This window comes from Dermacentor albipictus, chromosome 10 (genome assembly GCF_038994185.2).
Source record: "Dermacentor albipictus isolate Rhodes 1998 colony chromosome 10, USDA_Dalb.pri_finalv2, whole genome shotgun sequence".
NCBI classification, from domain to species: Eukaryota; Metazoa; Arthropoda; class Arachnida; order Ixodida; family Ixodidae; genus Dermacentor; species Dermacentor albipictus.
In genome coordinates, this window is record NC_091830.1 from 26,165,036 (window position 1) to 26,187,153 (window position 22,118).

The 22,118-nt window shown below is 45.2% G+C and overlaps 1 protein-coding gene across 4 annotated transcripts in view; it reads left to right on the forward strand.

Annotated features, from left to right (window-relative positions):
- Positions 1-22,118, forward strand: part of LOC139050419 (anoctamin-4-like) — a 57,979-nt gene that overhangs the window by 25,521 nt on the left and 10,340 nt on the right. For 3 of the 4 annotated variants that reach the window (XM_070526770.1, XM_070526769.1, XM_070526771.1), the window contains exons 10-27: positions 648-746; positions 854-931; positions 1,867-2,021; positions 3,154-3,260; positions 3,719-3,774; positions 4,792-4,848; positions 5,875-5,939; positions 7,552-7,686; positions 9,033-9,138; positions 11,021-11,081; positions 12,266-12,348; positions 13,451-13,513; positions 14,318-14,392; positions 15,036-15,191; positions 17,895-17,931; positions 18,470-18,581; positions 20,125-20,179; positions 21,846-21,940. In XM_070526770.1, the coding sequence (XP_070382871.1) occupies positions 648-746; positions 854-931; positions 1,867-2,021; positions 3,154-3,260; positions 3,719-3,774; positions 4,792-4,848; positions 5,875-5,939; positions 7,552-7,686; positions 9,033-9,138; positions 11,021-11,081; positions 12,266-12,348; positions 13,451-13,513; positions 14,318-14,392; positions 15,036-15,191; positions 17,895-17,931; positions 18,470-18,581; positions 20,125-20,179; positions 21,846-21,940 (1,595 nt within the window). The remainder of the gene's footprint in view (positions 1-647; positions 747-853; positions 932-1,866; positions 2,022-3,153; positions 3,261-3,718; positions 3,775-4,791; positions 4,849-5,874; positions 5,940-7,551; positions 7,687-9,032; positions 9,139-11,020; positions 11,082-12,265; positions 12,349-13,450; positions 13,514-14,317; positions 14,393-15,035; positions 15,192-17,894; positions 17,932-18,469; positions 18,582-20,124; positions 20,180-21,845; positions 21,941-22,118) is intronic. The other variant, XM_070526772.1, reaches the window with a different exon arrangement.

Consider the following 22,118-nt stretch of genomic DNA (forward strand, 5'->3'; position numbering starts at 1 on the left):
ACTTAGTTTTGTCATTCCGCCTAATTAGATAATTAGTCCTAATTAACGATTGAACTACTCAAATTAAATTGGATCAAAAGTGTCAATGAGAAAATTATAGAGAGACATGAAAAGCTCCTGATGCAGCTTTCTGTTGTTCAATAGAAGCTACATAAAAGCGATTTTTTTCGGAGTGCCAAAGAAGCCCACGAATACACGCGAAATCCCTCGAGAGTATCTTATTTTGCTATAGCACAAGCCTAGCACGGATAACAGAAGGCACATCTGACACACACAGCACAGTGACTTCTGTTGTCCGTGTCAAGCTTGCGCTATAACAAAATAAGGTATGCCGTACCAACAAGCCCCTATTGCTATCCTCATCCCTCGAGAGGCCAGTCGCGTGGCAATTTTGCGTGTATTCGCAATAGCCCCTTTCTAAGTAGTTGTTCCAATCCTGAGCGTTCAGAACAAGGAAAAACAAAGCGCACAACAAACTCAGACACACAACAGTAGCGACCAGCACGAATTCATGCTAGCTTATCTGAGAGGTGAAGTGAAGGCGTGCTTCTGCGCCAGTTACTGAAACACCCGAAGCTTCTTACACTTAACATTTTTCACCTAGTTGGCTGTTTTGCTGTTGGCTGTATTGCGCCCTCTGGTTGCAGGACTCGTGGGACGGATACACGTACTTCGTGAAGGTTCACGCCCCGTGGCCCGTGCTCAGCAAGTACGCCGAGCAGCTGCACCTTCGAATGCCCGTCAAGGTTTGTGGACGCTCAAAGAGAAAGGGCAAACTAGGGGCCCCGTACTCGCTTGCCAAGCTGTGAAATGCATCATTCTTAACACGATTTCTTGCACTTTTCTGACGCAGAAAAAAGGTCCAGCCATGGCGTTCCCCAAGATTAAGATCAAGCCTGGCGAGAAGCCTGTCTTTCCAGATATGAAAGCCGTGAGTCTTTGCCCACTATTGCGTGACAGTGCTCGTGTCAGTTTACGCGAATGCTGCTGCGGGAGGCAATAATAAGGATCCAAGGCTAACGCTGCCGATTGATACGGGCATAAAATTGCAACGCGTTCCGTCGTGTAACTAAATATCTGTCCCATTCCATTTTTTTCATGCTGCGATAATAATAACTGCCACGATAGCGAAACCTTTAAAGTAAGAAAAATTTGAAAGTTGTCGGACGAAAGTCAACACGCTCATACGATAATTGTGATTTGCCGTACTTGCGGTGCTGCAGTTACGGTCAGTCGTAGTGGCGGCGCCTTTTTCAAGCCTGCTAGAATAGGCGTGATATGACGGAGCCCTAGCCAGAATTATGATCTAACGCATCAGTCAAAACAAGCCTGGTTTGCATCTGCAAATACCGTTAGCCGAATACGGAATCCCCACAGAAGTTGTAGGCATCCGCTTTATAAGTAAATGCACCATGAAAGTGAACTGTGATGCATTTAGCGCGTACGATATTATCTACCATATCTTTGCTCTTATTAGTTATTTCTATGCCCCTATTTCGGCTTAGTGTGTTTCACCATATGTCAGTCTCTTCCACTTTTCTCACCAACTTCATTTCCTGCGTACTGTTCTTGAGGTGCTCCAACTTCAAATGAGACAACAGATGATGCCCACATAGCACCCCTTGACCTCCATCAAAGTTACCGAAGCCAATTTCGAAGGCCGGAAGGTGCCGGAAAACTATCAGGACCAACATGTTTGGACTAGCACCTATTACGTGTCTTTTCCCTTCCGATTTCCGTGTCTCGCTCCTCCCTTTGTCCCCGCTTCTCTCCGACTCCCTATGGCTAAGAGAACCGAGCACAATTGTGGCTATCAGTGCTTACTTTTCTAGCTGCCCTCCTTGCTCTTTCTATATCGAATCACAGTTCGAGAGCGACTCCGTGGAGATCGAGGTGGTGGGCAAAGCGCCGAGCAAGAAGAAGCTGTCTCGGCTCAAGTCGCCCTTTCCCTACGACAAGAAGCTCATCCCCGACGAGAACGAATTCTACAATGCGGAATTCGTGCGGCAGCGAGAGCGCATGTGAGTGGGCGAAGTGCTTTGGATGTCCTATCACCATCATCGGAGTATTTGAATTTGTATTTTAACGCGACAGCGTTAAGGAGCTCGTGTCGCAGAAAAGCCGGTGTCGTCGACGTCGGTGTTGGTGTCGGCGGCCGTGAGCGATAAATCCCAGCATGCACTTCATGAATAAAAAACAACTTGCAGGATGGGCTGGGTGGGAATCGAACCAGAGTCTCCGGAGTGTGGAGACTCCGGAGTGTGACTCCGGAGTCTCCGTTGTGTGTTTGATGCTTCAAAGCGGTACAAAAGCACCTCTAGTGAACGCGGTGTTGCCTTAGAAACGAGCTGTTTCTAAGGCTCAGGCGTGCGTCGCTTGCTCAGGCGCACATTTCGTTGTCGCGCCGAACGCTGCGTTGCTCGACGCTCACCGCGTCCGATGCGGGGCGCGTAGTCGCTGCGCCGTAGCCCATTGTCTTACACCCGTTGGCGGGTCGACGGGAACGCTGTCGCGTTCCACTCTTGAAGGCGAAGCTTAAGCGTCCTCCAATTTTTTCTTTCTGCTACAATTTATTGTTTGATTGCTTGTCCATGTACCGAACGTGCATAAGACGATACGATCTGTAATATACCGAAATACACCAGTGACCTACGGGTGATTGTAGTATAATGAATAAAGAATAAAGAAATGTGAATGTGCGTTCATTTCCTATTGCTTTCTTGTACAAAATATCAGTTTAATGTAGTGCAACCATAAATCATGCAGCTGCGCACATCGGAGCTAGCATCAGAAAAGTAGACTATTTCTGTTTTGATATGTGTGAGTGTGCCTTTACTAAACTTCGTCCGTGTCATTCTGTGGCTGTTTACTAACTTTTCTAAATATAACTGTTTCTGGGAGGACTCTCTGGCAGAGAGTTGGGAAATATGGCAGCTACATGTATTGCCTGGCGCTTCCCACTGCTCGGTTTATGATTTTATTTCTGTTCTTTGCCGTGATACACAGTGTAACAAAGTTTATTAGGGTGAATGTACCACAAGCTATGAGGCGTAGGCGATTATTTTGCATATCATGGCAATGTCCACCAGCGTCAACAAAGGCGCCAAAGTTAAAGCTGTTGCAAAACAATTAGCTTTTTTGCGTTCTTCGCAGGTACCTCATATCTGACCAGGAGACCTTCTTCTCTCAAGCCATGCGCAGCCGCATGGCATGGGAGGTTCTCACTCGTGCCAAGTACGACGAGGCAGAGCACCAGAGAGGCGAGTCACTTAGGCCCGCGAGTCATGATGCCAGATCGCCCGGCATCATTTGTTTTACCGGAGCCGTATTCTAACCGCAATGATCCACACCAGGCATTAGAGCTCATTTTCGGGTGTCGGAAACAAGTTTACGGCGGGAGAGTTAGTTTGCGAGAGCCTGACGATACCCAGCGCAAAGGGTAGGAAATGACTGCTTTGGAGCCCAGTGGCTCAAAAAAAAAAGAAAAAAAGACGCTCCTGAAAGATTTCCGAAGCGTTTACACAAGCTACGGTTCCTTGGCGAACATTGCTTAACTGCGCGAACAAACGAACCACAAAGACAGCAAGGGACAAGGACGGGCGCCCGTCCTTGTCCCTTGCTGTCTTTCTGGTTCGTTTGTTCGCGCAGTTAAACAATGTTCGCTAATATCTACCAACTCGGCCAACAACAAGTTCTTCTAAACTACGGCTCCTTCCAGGAATATACAACCTCCTGAGCAACGGGACCTACCTAGGAGCTTACCCACTGCACGACGTGAGTTCGCCAATTCTCCATCAACCACCATTCCGGATTCAGCGCCTTCCTGCCGCGAGCGACGCGAAAATTTGTGGGAGTATAGCAATTAAATAATGGACCCGGCACTGGTGCACAAAAGTCAGTGGCTGTGTTCTCAGCTGGATTTGCTAGAGACAAGAAAGTGACACGACTGCCATACTCCATTTGTTCCTCATAATACCGGCTCATGCTCTTCTATTTAAATGAACAGGGTGAAGTAGATCTGCATAGCTCGTGTATTGCACAGAAAGTATAGTAGGCGGGTTATCGCAATAAGAAAAGGGAAATCAAGGAAAGGGAAGCTCAATCCCTCGAAGGGGCTGATTATGTACGGTTCTTTTCACTTTTCTGTCGTGTTCTGCCTTTTGTCGCTGCCTCGCAGGGTCCCAGGCTTATGTCATGGCCGATATGGGCAACTCGCTATTCTGTATGATAAAAAAGAGTATTAAGTGGTTGAACAAAATACTTAAGTCATGAGGCCCCAAGAAGGCTTCCGGTTACGAGGTATGACATCGGATCAGTGGTGCCAACTGATAATTGTTGTAAGAGACCTCGGTCTGCAGCGCACATGATGGCAACGCTGAAGTAAAATTATCATCGTGATGATGGTGGTAGGATTATCAGCGCACGGTGACCCTCGCTTCGCATCCTCAATTGCGCCCACGTCCGGTTTCCTTTAGGCCAGATTTTTTCTTTCTTTCTTTCTTTCTTTCTTTCTTTCTTTCTTTCTTTCTTTCTTTCTTTCTTTCTTTCTTTCTTTCTTTCTTTCTTTCTTTCTTTCTTTCTTTCTTTCTTTCTTTCTTTCTTTCTTTCTTTCTTTCTTTCTTTCTTTCTTTCTTTCCTTTTTTCTTTCTTTCTTTCTTTCTTTCTTTCTTTCTTTCTTTCTTTCTTTCTTTCTTTCTTTCTTATTTTCTTTCTTTCTTTCTTTCTTTTTTTCTTTCTTTCTTTCTTTCTTTACTGCATTCAGTATCTCATTTTGTGTTTCCATTTCATTAGGGGCCTTTCGGCAAAGGACGTTTCAACAAGGCCACGGAGACCTACTCGGAGCGCAGGGTACGTTTCACATCAACTGAAGCGGGCTAAATAAGTTTGTCGCTAAATAATGCACACACACACACACACACACACACACACACACACACACACACACACACACACACACACACACACACACACACACACACACACACACACACACACACACACACACACACACACACACACACACACACACACACACACACACACACACACACACACACACACACACACACACACACACACACACACACACACACACACACACACACACACACACACACACACACACACACACACACACTCTTGCAATTTAGAAAACTAACATACTGCCGAGAGGATCTTTCGCACCAAAGAAGAAACTATTGTACATTATCGTGATAAGTTTAGCATGGGAGGGAGTAGATAAATAAATGACGAATTAACGAGTGACTAAGAGATTCAACACGCGAGCGAATACACAATTGTGTCGCTGATTGACTGAGCAAGCTAACTTGTAAATGAGTTAGTGAACAAAAGGCTCGCGAGTGAGAGAGTGAGCGAGCGAGTGAGCAAATGATTCAAGAAGTGATAAATGTGTTAATAGGTGTCTAGTGAGTGAGCGAGCTAGTGATAATAGGTAAATGAGTTAACTGCAGTTTGGCGTGGGAGTCAATGAGCCAGTAATTGAGGATAGAGTGAAAGCAAACTTGTGAACGCCAGGATCAGTTTACCATCGAGCGAGCAGAGGAGCGAGGCACTGCGTGAGCGAAGAAGCGAGTGACCAAATGCGAGAGCTGGCAACTTTTATGGTGATGGAGAACGCGAATGAGCGAGTAGGGGAAGTCTATAGTGAGTACACGAGTAAATGCTGTGAATAGACACTTAGCCTTGCGGAATGCTGTGCATGGTCTGTCACGTGCCACATCCTCTCATTTTTTTACAAAATTTATTTCCTTTTGGAGATCGTGTTCTAGCCCCCTATGACACAGTTCAAATTTCTCGGGGTCACGAGAGAAGGTGATTGTGCTAACAGCACCACTTCGTACCGGTCATGCGCAGGTGCTGTACGCGGAGTGGGGCAGGGCCCGTTGCTGGTACAAAGAGCAGCCTCTCTGTCTCATCCGGTGAGGGTTACTTTTCAATGAGGGCTAAACATTATTGTATAAAAGTTGTTCTGGAGTACTCACGCACATGGAGGGGAGTAGCGGATTGCAAGCTTAGAAGGAAAACCTTGGCAACAACAACAAAAAAAAGCGAGGCAAAGCAAACCCATATGCGCGTGTCTTTCCTGATAAAGTGCAGAGTACGAATTTATTTTATTTCATTTTTTTCACAACTAGTTATATTATTTTATTCTTCTTATTTGTTTTAGGCAGTGTAAAATGTGTTGGCCAAATACCCCATATCGCGTGGACACCTTATTTCAAGAAAAAGAAACACACCATGCAACTTGAGCTAGGAGCAAGTGAGTCTTGCAGAAACCCGCAAGCTCGAGGAAAGTTTATGAAAAAAAACGAACAAACTTATCCTCCCGAAATTAACATAGCAAGGAAGACTGCTGGGCTGGGTTTCTCAAAAAGAAAGCTTCGCAATAAAAACATAGTATCTTCCTTCTGAACAAATATAACCCGGTATCGACGCGTTTCTGGGGTGCTCGCTCTACCACTAGAACTAAGCAGGAGGCTGGCAGATTGCAGGGACAGGGCGAATGTATCGACAACTAGAACCGCAAGAGCACTCAGTATCGCAAATCAGTTCTTTGGAAAGCAGCAAGGTAAAGTAGCACCAAGCTACAAAACAAATACAAAAAAAGAACACCAGGGGTTTGCTTGGTTCTCGTGGAAGGAAATTTGTTGTTGTTGGCCAGTACGCACAGTTAAAAATAAAAGAGTTTTAGCAAGTGCAGCCACGTGGAATATGAGCTACAACATGGTGCCCGTGTTCAAAATGCCTCGAACACTGCACGCTGGTGCCATGGTACGAATAATTTGATAATTAAACGCCGTTACAATTATGCGTATTGATTACATGAACTTTCCTTTCTTATGTGGATGTCACCGGTGCATCTTTGGGACCCATTTGTGCGCGGGCACCGTGTTGCAGCTCGTATTGCGCACGACTGTACGTACAACCTAAAGCAGTTCACTAGATACCGTAACACCGGATACCCGGGCGGCAGCAGCAGCGGCGACGATAGCGACAACTTGCAGCGGTTTGCTGAACTGTGAAGAGCTGGAAACGCCGTTTCCTGCTGTTCTAGAGTAATGAAAAAGGGCCTACCATATATTCATAGCACGTTGATGTCGACACCTTTGCGGCAGCAGCCTAAGATGCATTCAAACAGTCACGGCAATAGCTTCATGTGCTTTAGTTGAAATCGATATCGCAAGAAGGAACGACTAGCTTTGCGATTGTAGTCTATGTGTAATCCGCAAGTTCTCTTACGTATATAGACAATGTCAAGCTGTGAGATTTCAATCCGCGAATGCAGAGATGCTGCAAGACAAAAACATAGAAAAAAAAAGATGCTGCTCTCATCTACGTATTTCCTAGCTGACAGTGTGATAAAACATTTTCAGGACAGTTACTAAAGTGACCAATGAATGAACTTGTATCAATGCTGCCAAACAGCATTTGCAATGACTTATAGTGCACACAAAATTTCACTGTCGCTAATTCGTGAAGACGACTTTCCTACAAAAACTCACGGGAAAACAAACATTTTGGTCTGAGCAGGCGCTACTTCGGCGAGAAGGTTGGCCTCTACTTCGCCTGGGTCGGCTTCTACACCACCATGCTCATCTTGCCTTCTTTCGTCGGGATCTTCACGTCACTCTACGGGATCGCGTACATGCTCACCAATAAACCCACGTGCGTACGAGGACCTAAGAATGGGTTCGACGCAATCAGCGAACACAATTTTGATTGACTAGAATTCACACGGCTGATTACGCAAGCAGCTCGATATTTTGAATATTAAAGGCAATACGGGCACGTGCATTGCTCGGTGAGCTTTGTGCCTTTGTGGCAAATAAATGTCAATGTCGAGTACAATTTTCTATTTCTTCTCGATTTAGTGTGAAAAAAAAGGAATCAAGTGGCGCTTTCGCCGATAATACGAAGTGGCGGCGTGATAGTTCAAGCTACATTATACGCAGCAGGTGTTGCACTCTCTCGTCTTACGTCAATTGGAACAAACATTTACTCTTGTGACACTCTGCTTTCTAGAAAAAGCAAGCTTTCTTCACTGACGATTGTTTGTCCACGTTTTCTCCGCTGGGGGGAAGGGGGGACGTGTCGGGTGTTGTAACCTGTCTAAATATTGAACTGCCTGGCAAGGCTACCCTAGTGTCAATCTTTGCCAAAGTTTGAACGACTATTAAACTTTTCTTGACCCATCACTCCGCCTTTACGGACGCTGCTTTTTCACGTTTGTCAGCCAGCTGGCACGGTTCGGCTGCACATTTAGGCATCTTTATTTAGTGCATACTGCAATCTGAAGACCAAGCAGGGGGGGATATGTTTACGCGTGCAACGCGTTACACACGCTTGTAGTTATTCTAAAAGGTATTGAGATGCTTAGCAGCGTCAAAAACAGTTGAACTGATTCAAAAAAATTGAGCTGGCTGACCTACGGTTACATAGTTTCTAACAGCTAGAGCAGCAACCGAAGATTCAAGAGATCGATAGTAATATGTCCTGTACTCTCCATCTCTTGTGTACCATCTAACGCTCTTTACTCTCATGTCATCACACAAAGGTCGCTAGGCTGCTACATTTGCACAGCAATCCTGCGCCAGTCTTACAACAAAGAAATTTTAAAAAAGAGTTCGTTTACTCGATGGTGTTCGTGGTAGCGGTTCTCTTCATGATCCGCCAAAGCGACAGAGCACTGCGGTCAAGTGATATTTAAAAAAAAAGGTCCCCAGTTCCAGCAGCAGAAATACGGGGACGTGTGTGAGCAAATGCTTCATATATGATTCTGAAATGAGTTTCGTGCTTTTACGCGAAATCATGAACAATACGGTCGGCTATCCTCTCAAGCCGACTGCATGCATACCGCGTTCGTGCTTGTAAAGCTACGCATGAGCCGCATAGACGATGACTGACAGTGCAACAGCCAACACTAAGATAAGTCATACGCTTACAGATATGGACACCTCTTTCGCCAAAAGTGTCGTGCCCACCGGCGTTCCTGCGAACTTTTTGTCTTGCAGGGAGGAGGCGTGTGACCCGAACACCTTCGGGAACTTCACGCTCTGCCCAAGCTGCATGAAGCATTGTCCCTACGACATGCTGAAGAACAAATGCACCATCACGAGGGTACGCTTCATGGGCGACTCCTCTGAGAAAGGCCGGGCGCGACAGCCTTTCGCACAGTTCAAGTACCTTTCAAAATTCCGATGTCCCTGGACATTATGTGTTGTCCCATCGACTGCCTTTTCACTCCTAGTGACACGATGACACGATATAGGCAGGCAGGCTTGACTGCGTCTGAAAGAAGCGTCAACGATATAGTCCGATCAGCTTTTTGTAGCTATACGTAGGCCAGGGCAGGGCTAATAGGCCTCAATTAAAACATTGTCAGGCTGACTTTCCAACGATCTCTTTATAAACTCAAATTTGGCTGCCCCTGCATTGGAAAAGCGACGAATTTCGTGCTATTTGGGCGTGGTTCTTACCTTGATACTTTAGAATAAAGCTTCATTTCAGAGATAGGAATTGAATAGATTATGTCCAATTGTTCGTACCTAAATGAGGTTAGTGGTACACCTTGCTGAAGAAAGCTTGTTTCTTCGAGCAGTGGTGCTGGCGTAATCTTGAGAATTCAGTGGACAGCCACAGGAACCAATCTTTCGCTTTTATGTAAAATTAAACACTAATATTTCGAAGCGAGGGCCATAAAACAAGATATACCTTATGTTCGCCTTGTCATGTGGGTTCGCCCCCCGCCCCCCCCACTCAGTTTAATGGAACTTAAACTTCGGTAAACACGAAGATACGAAAAAAAGGGAATTACTACACGAGACGTTTACATTTCATACTTCATATCACAAGGAAGAGGCTCAGTGAGTTTAGTGAACTCGTTTTAGGCCTGTCTTATTGGACTTCGTATATTCATCGTGTCACTAAGATCCGAAAGGAACTCCGTAGTATGCACATAAATTAAAGGGCTCATGCAATTCGCAAAGGCACTTTAATTCATTAACACTGGGCGAAAAATATGAGCCTCAGCATGGAACGTTTAACGTGAAGCCAGCGTTCGGGCAAGACAACTGGTTCCTCTCAAGTAACCTTGCATGAACGGTGGCTTCAAGTTGCAGGATCCTGACTGAGGCTGTCACACATAAAACTGGGTTAGGGCGGTGGTCGATAAATGCGACCGGAAGTAAGTCATGCAGCAACCGCAGTGAAGTCTGGGCACTGCAAATCCGTGAGCCATTAAATTTTGCTCAATAGTGCATTTGCTCGAAAGTTATCATGACAGACTTTCCAAACGGTGAGGACACTGCAAAGTGTGACGCTAAGCGAGTGTGCGACATATTCACATCATCATCCAATACTTTTATCGCAATCGTTGTCATATCTCGATAGGGAAAACTGCATGTGTGATAGCGGTGCCAGGTCTCTGGAGAAGGTTGTGAGGTATTCCACGGAAGGGCGACATTTATAACAATATTTTTTTGCCGCAGACAACAGAAGTATTCAGGCCCACAGCGTTACGTGTATTCCATAAATATCAAAGTTCAGCTAGACCTTGTTTTGTGAAACGCGCATTATACCAGCATGAGATCAAATTTGCACTCTTTTGTTAACAAAACTAATGTGTTTTGAATCCACGTTTGCAATATTGATGAGATCTTCGGCAAAAGATGCATTTCATTCTGACACTTTCATTGCAGAATTATGCATAAAACTGTGGGGACGTTGTACCCTTTGGTGTTTTCTTTTTACTTAGTTGCCGACAGCGGAAGTTCTCGGGATACATCTCAAGTATTTGTTGAAATATTTGCGACATACCAGTGAAGATTGACAACAGCCTGTTTCACTTACCTGCCATTTGGATACGCTTTCGTGTGGAAGAGCTTGAATTGATTTGGTTATAGGAATTTTTCCGAATGAGAAAGAACGTCACACTGCTAAGGACTAGCTAGCGAAACAACAGGATCCTAACTGCGCTTGCTCCCATCTTTCTTGCACACAGATTGTGTCAATATTTGACAACTCGGGCACAGTCGGATTCTCGGTATTTATGTCACTATGGGGTGAGTGCAAGTCGTGTTCCATCTTAACGATTGCAAGTTGTGTTCCATGTCGGTTTCTACCAACTGTCAAATTCACTGCCACAAGTCATACCGCATACTGATTTGTTGAACTATTGCTTCTACAGAGCAGGCTCCTGTAGTCTATGACAAGTATTGTCATAGACTACAGGATCCGATAACTATTGGACATATAAACCGAACAATAGGCCCCACCTATTGAAATAAATCTCTAATATTTGATAATCCGATATGAAATTTTGAAACATGTTCCCTTTTATGGGATTCTATATGTTTAATAAGAATGTTGGATATTGTGGTTATGAGTCTTATACTTTTTTAGTTCTTTTTATAGGGCTGGTGGAGAATAATTTAGACGCAACAGAATGCAGGTACCATGTAATCACTCCATAGTCAGGGCAACAGCTTGCATAGTTTTCTGTGCTGAGAGAAGTAATGCTTGAACCACATTTGTAGTGTGAAAAGGTTAAAAAAATCGCCTTATCCCGACGCGAACTCTGCCTGCTGTGTTTGCAGATTTTCCAAGTAGTCGCACATAAAGCGGCACGTCTCATTGCTCACCGCAATGGCTACAACGTTTCTTTTTTTTTCAATTGAGCGTGAGGTCGTGATTGCGACTTCAGGCTCCCCTGGCCGCATTCAGATAGCTGGGGAATGCAAAAAAAGGGAACGTTAATATGTCCACGCATTGTAAGCACGTAAAAGAACATCTCGTGGTCAAAGCTATTGCGCAGCTCTCTGAAACGGCTTCTCCGGTGGCCTATGTATGGCTATACGAATCCCCGTATCCGACATGCAATTATGTCCGTTCATTTGAAAGCCCCATCTTAGCCTTGGAATTCCAAAGCCTCTCATGGCTCTATTGAAGGGTGACATTATTCTGACGCAGTAATTCGTGTGCTTTACGTGCTAAAGGCGCAATCTCATTGTTAGGCATGTCGTATCGGGGGAGCCCGGATTAGTTTTTACCACCTGGGTTTCTTTAACGCGTTCCCAAATTTAAGTACGCGACTGGTTTTGCATTTCGTCCCCATGGAAGTGCGACTGCCGTGAACGGGATCGATCTCAAGACTTCGAGAACTCACGAGAGCACTGCCGTAGTCAGTAGTAGTCTTTGTCGGAGCTGACGATACCCTTCCATCTCGCCAATGCTCTCGTGCTTTCAGCTACCATATTCATCGAGTTCTGGAAGCGCCAACAGGTCGTCCTCGCTTGGGAGTGGAATCTGAGCAACGTCGACACCCTCACGGTGAGCCTTCGCAGGAACGATGCATAGCTGTGACATCACAGGTTAACTGCCGGCCATGTAGCCACCTCCCTTCAACCTAAGTTACTTCAGTGGCAGTTGGATTGTTTTGCACCGAGTTGTGAAAGGCTGTTAACGTTTCTCGTTCTCGTCGTCTTTTTTTACGAGGCACTTCTGCGTTACGGATGAATTACTTAAATATGCACTTTTTCATTATACATGTATTATAGTAATCTTCAGCATCTGTCACGGCATGGTGCACAGATTTTATTAGACCCACGGACGTGCCGATGGGGAGTCGCATTGCAACACTGATAGCTTTGCAACTGTATATCTATAGCGCCTACTGCCAGCCGTCTACTGCAAGTGAGCAGTGTGCCTTTACGATACATCTTGCGCATCATTACCGTTTATTCACCCAACGACCATTGGAGTGTCTGCTCTGGTGCTGTGCACAATAAATGTCGTTTTGCTAACGCCCGTTAGTTGCGAGGGGAAGTACGCAGGGGAACTGGCAATCGCCAATATAGAGGGTGTTAGCTCGCACGAATATCAGGCCACTTCGCAAAACGTTTTTGTGCACCAGGCACTCTTATTGTGCGCTGGCGACTGCGACTGCGCTGTCTCTGATCAGAGAGGGGCTGTCTTAGAAAAACGGCAGTAACTATACATTTGAGAGAAGCTCGTTAGCTACAGCACTACCGCTACGTTTGCGGGGTTCTTCTCGTAATTCGAAGTGCACCTTTAACGTGACCGACTGGGATCGATACTTGAGCTGTTGTTTCGCGCCATTGTAACTTTCACACATGCACTAATTTTGAATGTGGCGTATTTGTTGGTCAAAAAACAAAGTTCAGAGTGGTCTCGCTTTCAATAATCCTCCCCATGTAGTAAATGGATCGGTGTCTATCGTTTTACTATAACTAAATATAAAGAAGGCACGTACTTCATGTTCATCTTGAAGTGCTTGACTGGCATGGGAGTTCTCGTCACGTATTTATTGGTGCAGTGTATATCTGCTGGTCATTGAAGTTTGCACATCTCGACAAGGATATGGATTTGTGCTTGCTCATTGTTCGTTTGCTTTTGTTTTTCTGCTGTGCAGGAGGTTGTGAATCCGGAATACGAGGCCAAGGCGCGGGTTTATAAGCTTAACCCTGTCACCCTTGTAAGCAAATACTAATTCCTCTATCTTTTAATCTTTCTTAGACAAACATAAGTGTTAGTTCAACCCCCAGGACACAAAAAATGCGCTGCACCAGAATACATCTTGAAAAATTTTTCATTCAAGAATAGTATACACAAACGCAAAAGCAAATTCACTGTTTCCTCAAATGTTATGGTCTAATGCCCAAAGGAACTGTTTCGTACATGGATACATTGGCGATATCTTGAAAGTTGGTTCGAATTTTGTTCTCTTGTGCGCATATTTTTCATTTGTTCTTCACCTTTAGTTTCATTTCAAAAAAGGTAGAACCGATAGTCCATATCGGTGTCCTATGGAGCAATATACCGCTAGTTGAAAGCTTGATTACGAATTGCCATACATCTCTGGACAATCAATATTGATAAAACTATTGCTTCAGAGCTATGTGAACCAAGAAAATTGGTAACTTAGCTCCTCAGGGGGATGAAATAAGCTCAACAGAATGAAAAAAGGAGCTACTTTGGTCACACCACGCGGAAGTACCCTCAACAAACACTTGCGTGGACCCTCGCCAGTACACATTTAGGCAGAACGCGAGCCCTTTTGATAACTGGTAGAATTAATCTCGCATTGCCAAGAGATAGCCATAATTTACTGGTGCATAACGCAGTCGTAAACCTAGAAAGAGTACCTTTGTCTACAGCACGCATTCTCATCCAAGGCAATATTTCTTTCCGAAGTTTTAAATAAACTGTTGCATCGAAAAGCTTTCAACTTCGCCTTTTTTCGCTACAATTTTGAATTTAACCGTGCTTTGCCTTGCAGAGGTACGAGCCCCACGTGCCCTTCTGGGAGAGGATCGGTCGGGTCGTCGCTGCCAATATTATTCTCCTGTTCATGGTGCGTCATTGCATTCTCCACTTTTAGCTATACTAAACGATAACAAGCAATCCGCGAGTGCATGACTGAACTGCCTACTCGAGATTTCGAAATTTAGTGCCTGCGCCCTGAAGTGCTGATGTTGTAGTTCTTTAGTAAAACCGTTAAAAAATTAAATTGTAGGGTTTTGCGTGCCAAAACCACTTTCTGACTGTGAGGCACGCCGTAGTGGAGGGCTCCGGAACTTTCGACCACCTGGGGTTCTTTAACATGCACCTAAATCTAAGTACACGGGTGTTTTCGCATTTCGCCCCCATCGAAATGCGGCCACTGTGGCCGGGATTCGATCCCGCGACCTCGTGCTCAGCAGCCCAACACCATTGCCACTGAGCAACCATGGCGGGTTACTAAAACCGTTCGTCGCTCCCCTCTGCCTTGTAAGTAGTGTCCGTCTCATCAAACAAACCAGCTTAAGAGGATTCACTACCGATGTCAGACTCAAGGTGTTGCATTTAAAATAGTGATATTCTCAGAGACAGTCCCTCATGAAAGTTTAAGAGAGAGGGGCGGGGGAGCTTTACTACGCACGAATTGCGTACGCGCATGCGTAAACGTGGCATCACGACGAAAACGAGGCGGCTATCGTGTGCGTTTCTCGACGCAGCTCGTGCTGGTGCTGTGCACGGTGACGGCCGTGATCGGCTACCGCATCATCATGGTGACCTTACTGTCGAGCAAGTTCTCCCGGCTTGTGGCTCACGTCGGCACCACCGCCAGCGCGTCCATGATTAACTTGGGGGTCATTCTGGGCATGAACAAGGTGCGTGGGACTCCTGCCCATGAAACCGCACAAAACCTCACTTAACCGAAGCTAACCTAACCGAGCCGCACCCAACCTAACCTAAAAAAGTTTCTTGCTCAAATGCATTGTCGAGAACTGTGGCTGTGGCGATTGCTTTTCTACATGGAAATTATGACGTCATTTATTAGCCTAAGCACATCTTTGCGCTGCTCATCAATCTCTTGCTGGCACAGCAGGCGAGTGCAGCTTCTGTGGACACGTGCGCTAAATATCCATCTAGTTATTGTTTAAAAGGTCATCTAAGCAGCGTAGTGCACGAGGCACATCAATACTGCGTTCATAAGAGGCCGCTATTCTTCATTTAGCAATAGCGTTACTCTGCACACGAGAAGTCAAACAAGCATTGTTCTTCAGAAGGGTGTGCGTTGCAGTGAGTTGGCACGTCGTTAAAAACTGAAAATTGGTCGAAGCGCATAGGAATGGAAAAAGAGAACAGGACTCACGAGAGCTATCTTACAACTAAAGGTTTAACCAAAGGCCTCCACCCACGAGCAACGATGACAATTTTCTCCGTTCGAGAAAATAGAGGGAGGCTCTAACCAAAAGGGAAATAAATTCGCTTGGCAGGCGTTCAGCCCCTCTTTACATGACAGTTATAATTTATATAATACGCTGCTAACGGGTTGCTTATACACAAAACATTTGATGTGACAGACGGTTTAGAACAATGTAATCGCACAAGTATTTGATCGCATATGTGCACTACATAATAAAACAGAAATGGAGACAATGCATTATATACAGATCGTTACACACGAAGGAGTAAACCGCACAGCCCGATTGGAACAAACATGTTTGCTTCGTGAACTTGCGGTCCGTTTTAGGGAAAGGCGCACGATTCGCGCGTCGGTGACGGTGTCGCAGATTTGCTTGGCCCGCGACCTCCTCTGTTGGCGAGCGACGTGCCGCTACCGAATCACTTCACCAAAGGTGCGAGCGTTTTGGTCCGGCTACGTAGTGTCTTGCGCAGCCAGTGGTTGATGGTGGTGGTAGAAACATTTTATTCAAGAAGTTAATAAGAGAGTTGCTCGCTGTGCGCCTGAGTGGCAGCCCCTAGTCCGGGACGCCATTGGAGATGGCCGCTGCCCGGGCGCGCGCCACCAAGGAACGTTGAGCTTCCAAGGTAGAGCAGCCTAGAAGGTACTCCTCCCAAGCCTCTCTAGTGGGGATGGGGAAAGGGGATGGCAGTTGAGTTGCAACGCACTCACTTCAGGAATGCGAGCGGCAGAGTTGCGTTGCGCATAGCATGCGCCCCGAAAGTGCGAAGGCGTTCTGATTCACGTTGGCGAGTCTCTGGCCGGACCAGAGTGAGATTCGCCCGTGGACGCCGTTGGCTTTCTGCGCCGCTTTATGCGCACTCCCGTGCTCTTTACTCGCTCGTGCCGTGTCGCGCTGTTTCCGTTCTTTTTTTATTCTAAAGGTGAACCAACCAGCCCCTTTGAACACGCTTGAATTAGTAAAGACAAGGCGCAGAAGACCAGGACTCAAGAACACAGACGACAGGACCGGCGCCGGTCCTGTCGTTTGTGTTCTTCTTCTTGAGTCCTGGTCTTCTGCGCCTTGCCTTTAATAATTCAAGCATGAACCAACTAGCCCAAGCAAGAGTTTTACTTGACCACACTGTTAGCCCAGCAGTTTTCTCAGTTGGTGCCATCGCAAGCGAAGCAGTTCGCGGCGTGTAAGCACTGCCGGTTTAGTAAAACTGTAGTACAGTTGGTTTAGTAAAACTGTAGGAGAGTGCAGAATCATTTGGTATTCATAATTAGTGCATAAGATACATATTAAACCCATACGTAAACTCATACTTGCCTAGGTCTGCGAAACGAGCCAGATGAAAGGGCTAGCTCACGTAAATGTGTTAGTTGTTGGTAAGTAATACGTGTCACATATCTAAGAGGTATTATTTCAATGCTATTAAAGGGCCCAGTAGTGCTCTTATTCAACGACATATGTAAATTGCAGATCTCACATTCACATGTTGGCTCTAAAAAAACTATTGGCGTTTCTTTTTATCATATCTGCCGCTTCAGGAAAGTGAGAGCTGTGCATCAAATTAACAAATAAAGATAACATATTTTAGCGATTTTAATGCCACGCATTCCTTGTTATTTATGGTAATATCTGTTATCTCTTGCCAGCGTGTGCGGTTTAGTAATTCATTTACTTATCTCCGCATTGCGTCAGTTTGAGCAGCACGCCACATGCGCAAGAGTCACCCGTAACCACTACCAAGGTGTATTAAAGTTTCAGTGCCTATAGTGCTAAAGTGCCACAATCAACGCGGTATTGAAATGACGTAAAATAAGTGGGGCAAAAATATTTTGCGAGAGAACGGCGGAGTCGTTCTGGCTGGCTTTGCGCATGCACCTCAGTAAACCGGGGTAGAGTGCCTTAAATAAACGTTCAATTGCGAGTTGACACTCGCGTGTCATCTTCTTCGAGTTCCGCGTGTCTATCGGATATTTCAACTTTTTAATTGTACATCAAAACAATGCCCATTTATTTCAACAAATGAAAGAAAGACGTACACAGGGTGCAAACATCGAGGGCACTGAGCAAAGCCTAAGTCATAATTATGTGACCGTACAACAGCGAGCAGTTGCTTCTTTGGCACACAAAATTTTGATGAGACCCTACAAGGAACCACTTCTTCCTTTCCAGGTTTACGGCTGGGTCGCCACTCGCCTGACAGATTTGGGTGAGTCTGCAGAGCTGGTTGTCGCTATTCAAAGTGACCCCGCTAGTGTGCGCACAGTGGCAACGTTGAAAGTTCGTGCAAAGGTAGCCACGGAACTTAATTAGCACGCTTCTTTGATGGATTGCTCATAAGACTAGGAACGGCCAGATTATGTGTTGAGCGGCTGCGTATGACACGATACTCAACAGTGAACAAAGTCTAGCGTTAGGCACGCTGATATAGACGCCTTTCCAAAGCTCACATGTTTCTGAGGCATTGACGGCCGCTTCCTGGTGACGCAAGAAGCTGTTTCGTTATTTCTACTTTGCATCATTATAAATCGCTTCTCTATGATAATTACCTGGCAGTTATACAATGTCTACATGCCTAAAATACCTGATACTCAGGGCAGGGTGTCTTTATCCTTAGGAAGTTTTCATATAGTACTGGTATAAGGTAATCATTCGCAGAAAAGTTGCGGCATTTGTAGATTTTGTAGACTAACCAGCCTCCTTTCTTTTCCACTCTCTTAGGCCATTTCTTTCTTCTTACTTTCCAGAACGGCCTCGGACACAGCGAGATTACGAGTACAGCTTCGCATTCAAGATGTTCCTCTTCACGTTCCTCAACAACTACTCGTCCCTCATATACATCGCCTTCTTCAAAGGAAGGTCAGAGAACGACGACACCGCCGTCTCATCGTAATTCAGCAATACCCCGTAGAAATGACATCTGCGACTACAAACTTATAATTAGCCCTATTGGCAACCACTGAGTCTATTTGGACCGAGCTTCATAATCCAGAGAACCGATTTATAACCACCTGCCGTGGTTGCTCAGTGGCTATGGTGTTAGGCTGCTGAGCACGAGGTCGCGGGATCGAATCCCGGCCACGGCGGCCGCATTTCGATGGGGGCGAAATGCGAAAACACCCGTGTACTTAGATTTAGGTGCACGTTAAAGAACCCCAGGTGGTCGAAATTTCCGGAGTCCCCCGCTACGGCGTGCCTCATAATCAGAAAGTGGTTTTGGCGCGTAAAACCCCATAATTAAATTAATTAAATTTATAACCAAGCAACGCAAGAAGGCAGGGTTCTGAATTCGTTCATATATATACTCCTTAGTGGTTCGCAGCAGACGTCAGCGGACCTCACCGATTACAGTGGCTCTGAACTTAATTTACAGCCCGCTCGCACTGGAGGACCCCCTAATAATCTTAAGAATGACTTCACGTTCAATTCGTGTGCTAGAATAGTGCCTCTTCTGAATTCCTATAAATTCGCGCACAGAAGCCATCGCTCCAGAGCTTGCGTGTGGAGAAAACGCCCGCCCGAATTCAGCATAATCATCATTGTTATCATCACCAGCTTCATCACACTACGTCCACTGCAGGGCGAAGTCTATCTCCAATTTTCCAATCTCCAAGCTATCTCCAACTACCCCTGCCTCGAGCCACGTGACACAATCCTTTGTCCGCATATTTGCGAATTTCATCGCACCACCTACATCAACCTGCGTTCGTGAAATGCGCTTCTCTTCCCCTGTAACCATTCTGGAACTTCATCGGACGATCGGTTACCCGCGGTATTGCTTAGATCACCTGCGCAGCTCAGTTCCTTCCTCCGAATGTCAATGAGAATGTGGGCGACCCCGTTTGCTCTCTTATCTACGCCGCTGCCTTCCTAAGCTGCGCATATAATTTTTATCCTTTAGCGGCTATTGCACGCTTCTTAGCTTCTTGTCAAGCTCCTTGGTTGTGGAAGAAGTTAACAAGCAAGAAAGCTTCGAAATATCACAATGATTCGCGTACCTGTCGAGAACGTAAGGGCACATGGCCTCAGGTCACGATAAATCATAGCGCTAAGGCGAGGTTGGAGATGAGGACTAGGAGGTTGCCACATGACAACTATTGGACGGTGATGTCATAGGCGACGTAACATAAAGAACGGACGCAGTGAGCTGATGCCGGAATTGCCCAGGCAATATTAAATTTTCGATTCTAAGCACGACCCTAAAGAATGAGGCTACGTAAATGATTAACGTGAGAGTATTGGTTTTTCCAGCTAGCTACCCTTATTAATGTTGCACGGAAACTTGCTGCATTTTGTAGCTCTTAAGAATTTTCTCTACAATGCGCACATGCACATTGCATCGCACGACCGTAAAATTTCGCCCCATCTTTGTAAACTGTTCTTTGTGCGCTCAACATTTCAGGTTCTCAGGCGATCCGGGACGCGAGGCCCATTGGGGAGACTACACTCTCGATAAGGTTAGTACTTCTTTACGTCGCTTAGCGTCCAACTTACTTTGGTACACCTTGTACGGGGTAGGAGGCTATAGGATCTTGTTAAAATGTTTTTTTTTATATACGCAACATCACATCCCATCACTATATAATCAGACTAGCAGCAGTTAAGAAGAAAAAAGCTGGCCCCTTGATTTTTCACCCGCATGACCGCTATCTTTCACCGATGTATGCGCTCACTTGGCTGAACTTAGTGATACTTTCCGTACTTCGTGACGTGGAATCATTAAAATGTTTGCACAGCATAATTAACATGTCCTATGATACTTCGAACACAGCTTGTTTATCTTTCGCGAAGGCCCCTTCGACGCGTAACTTCCATGAGCTTAATCTTATCTCTTTTTATGCCCGTACAGATATTTCAAGAACGCATTCTTCGCCTCCACTATAGAGCTATGGAATTCCTTACCTGGCTGCTTTCTTTCGCTGCCGATAAGCGAATTCGAAAGGGCTCTTTTTTGAAAACTAGTTTGTGTAACTGCTTAGATTGCGCTTACTGTAAACGTTATGTAAGTGTGTTTCACTGTTTCTCTGCTTTTAGTACGGACCAAAAAGTTTCTTTTTTCCAGTGCTTTAACTGTTGTACTAATATTTATAATTGGTAATGTTGTAATAATCATTGTATAATTCCTTTTATTTTTGGTTCACCACCGTATTAAGCAACTGCAATATCCCTCCTACTGGGCCGTAATAGATATAAATAAATAAATAAATAAATAAATAAATAAATAAATATGTAGATGGTGAAGTGGTGAGTTCATGTAAAATGATGCCACCCTAATCTACAAGGACAACCACAACACTCAAAGTCAGTATGACGATTTCTATATCTGCCACCATTTTCATCCTTCTTAACATTCTCATGGTTATTGTCACCATTACGTTTGAATCTGGCGCAGTCAACAAACACCTTTTCTTGCGATCTCCACTTACCACTGTCTCGAGTCATCTGAAATCATCCTATGTGCGTATAGGATGGTACAGCGTGGCATTGTGACATAAACGGGAATATGACGTCACTGTTCTCGGAGGTACCGTGGAAACAAGCGCATGTGTCTTAGCAACAGGCGCTAGCTCCGCCCAGGAGAAATTCTGCATTCGCCGAGGCTGCCTTTTACATTTCAGAATGACCTTTTCGTGGTAATTGCGGCAAGAACGTTTTACATATCAGATTCAAATCATACTGACAAAAAACTAAGGATGACATGTACAGGTGTCATGGTAGGCTGGCCAACGCAAACACCACATGAAAAAAAAAAACACGTTGATTTGTAGCGTACTGTGGTGCTCTGGTTGTTTACTGAAGTACGCCTTAACGGCATCGCTACCACGTTCCTTTTTTCACGCTTCAGTAACGTGCCTTTCTCGGTAAATTTATTTTTTAACTTTGTCATATTGCCATGCTTGTTCATATGTATTTTTAGAGGTCCCGAAGGGAAGCCACTGAATGGTGGTTCCATCATATATGGTTTGACACTTACGGAACAAATCTCGCAAAGCTATGTTTGTCTTGGTTCAGCGCCTTGTAAAAGCTACTTTACAGATATATACGTTAGTTATTCGTATTCCTGATGATTTCCGTATTATTTCGTGGTCTCACCGATACCCGTCTTACCGGTCCACGCCACAGTGCGAAGGTGGTTGCCTATACGAAGTCTTCGTCCAGCTCGCCACCATCATGTTGGGCCAGCAAGCAATTAGGACCGGGAACAGCATCGTGTTGCCGTAAGTTCTAGCACTTACGCCTTTCGTCATTCGTATGTTCTGCCTAATATGTTTCCGTTATGAAAAATAAAGCAGCAACAAAGGAACAGACATCTTCGCTTTTAAATGCTATAGAATTTTGTTTAAGTATCACTACCAAGTTTTCTGAATCGGACTGGCATGCCTGGCCTTAAAGCTT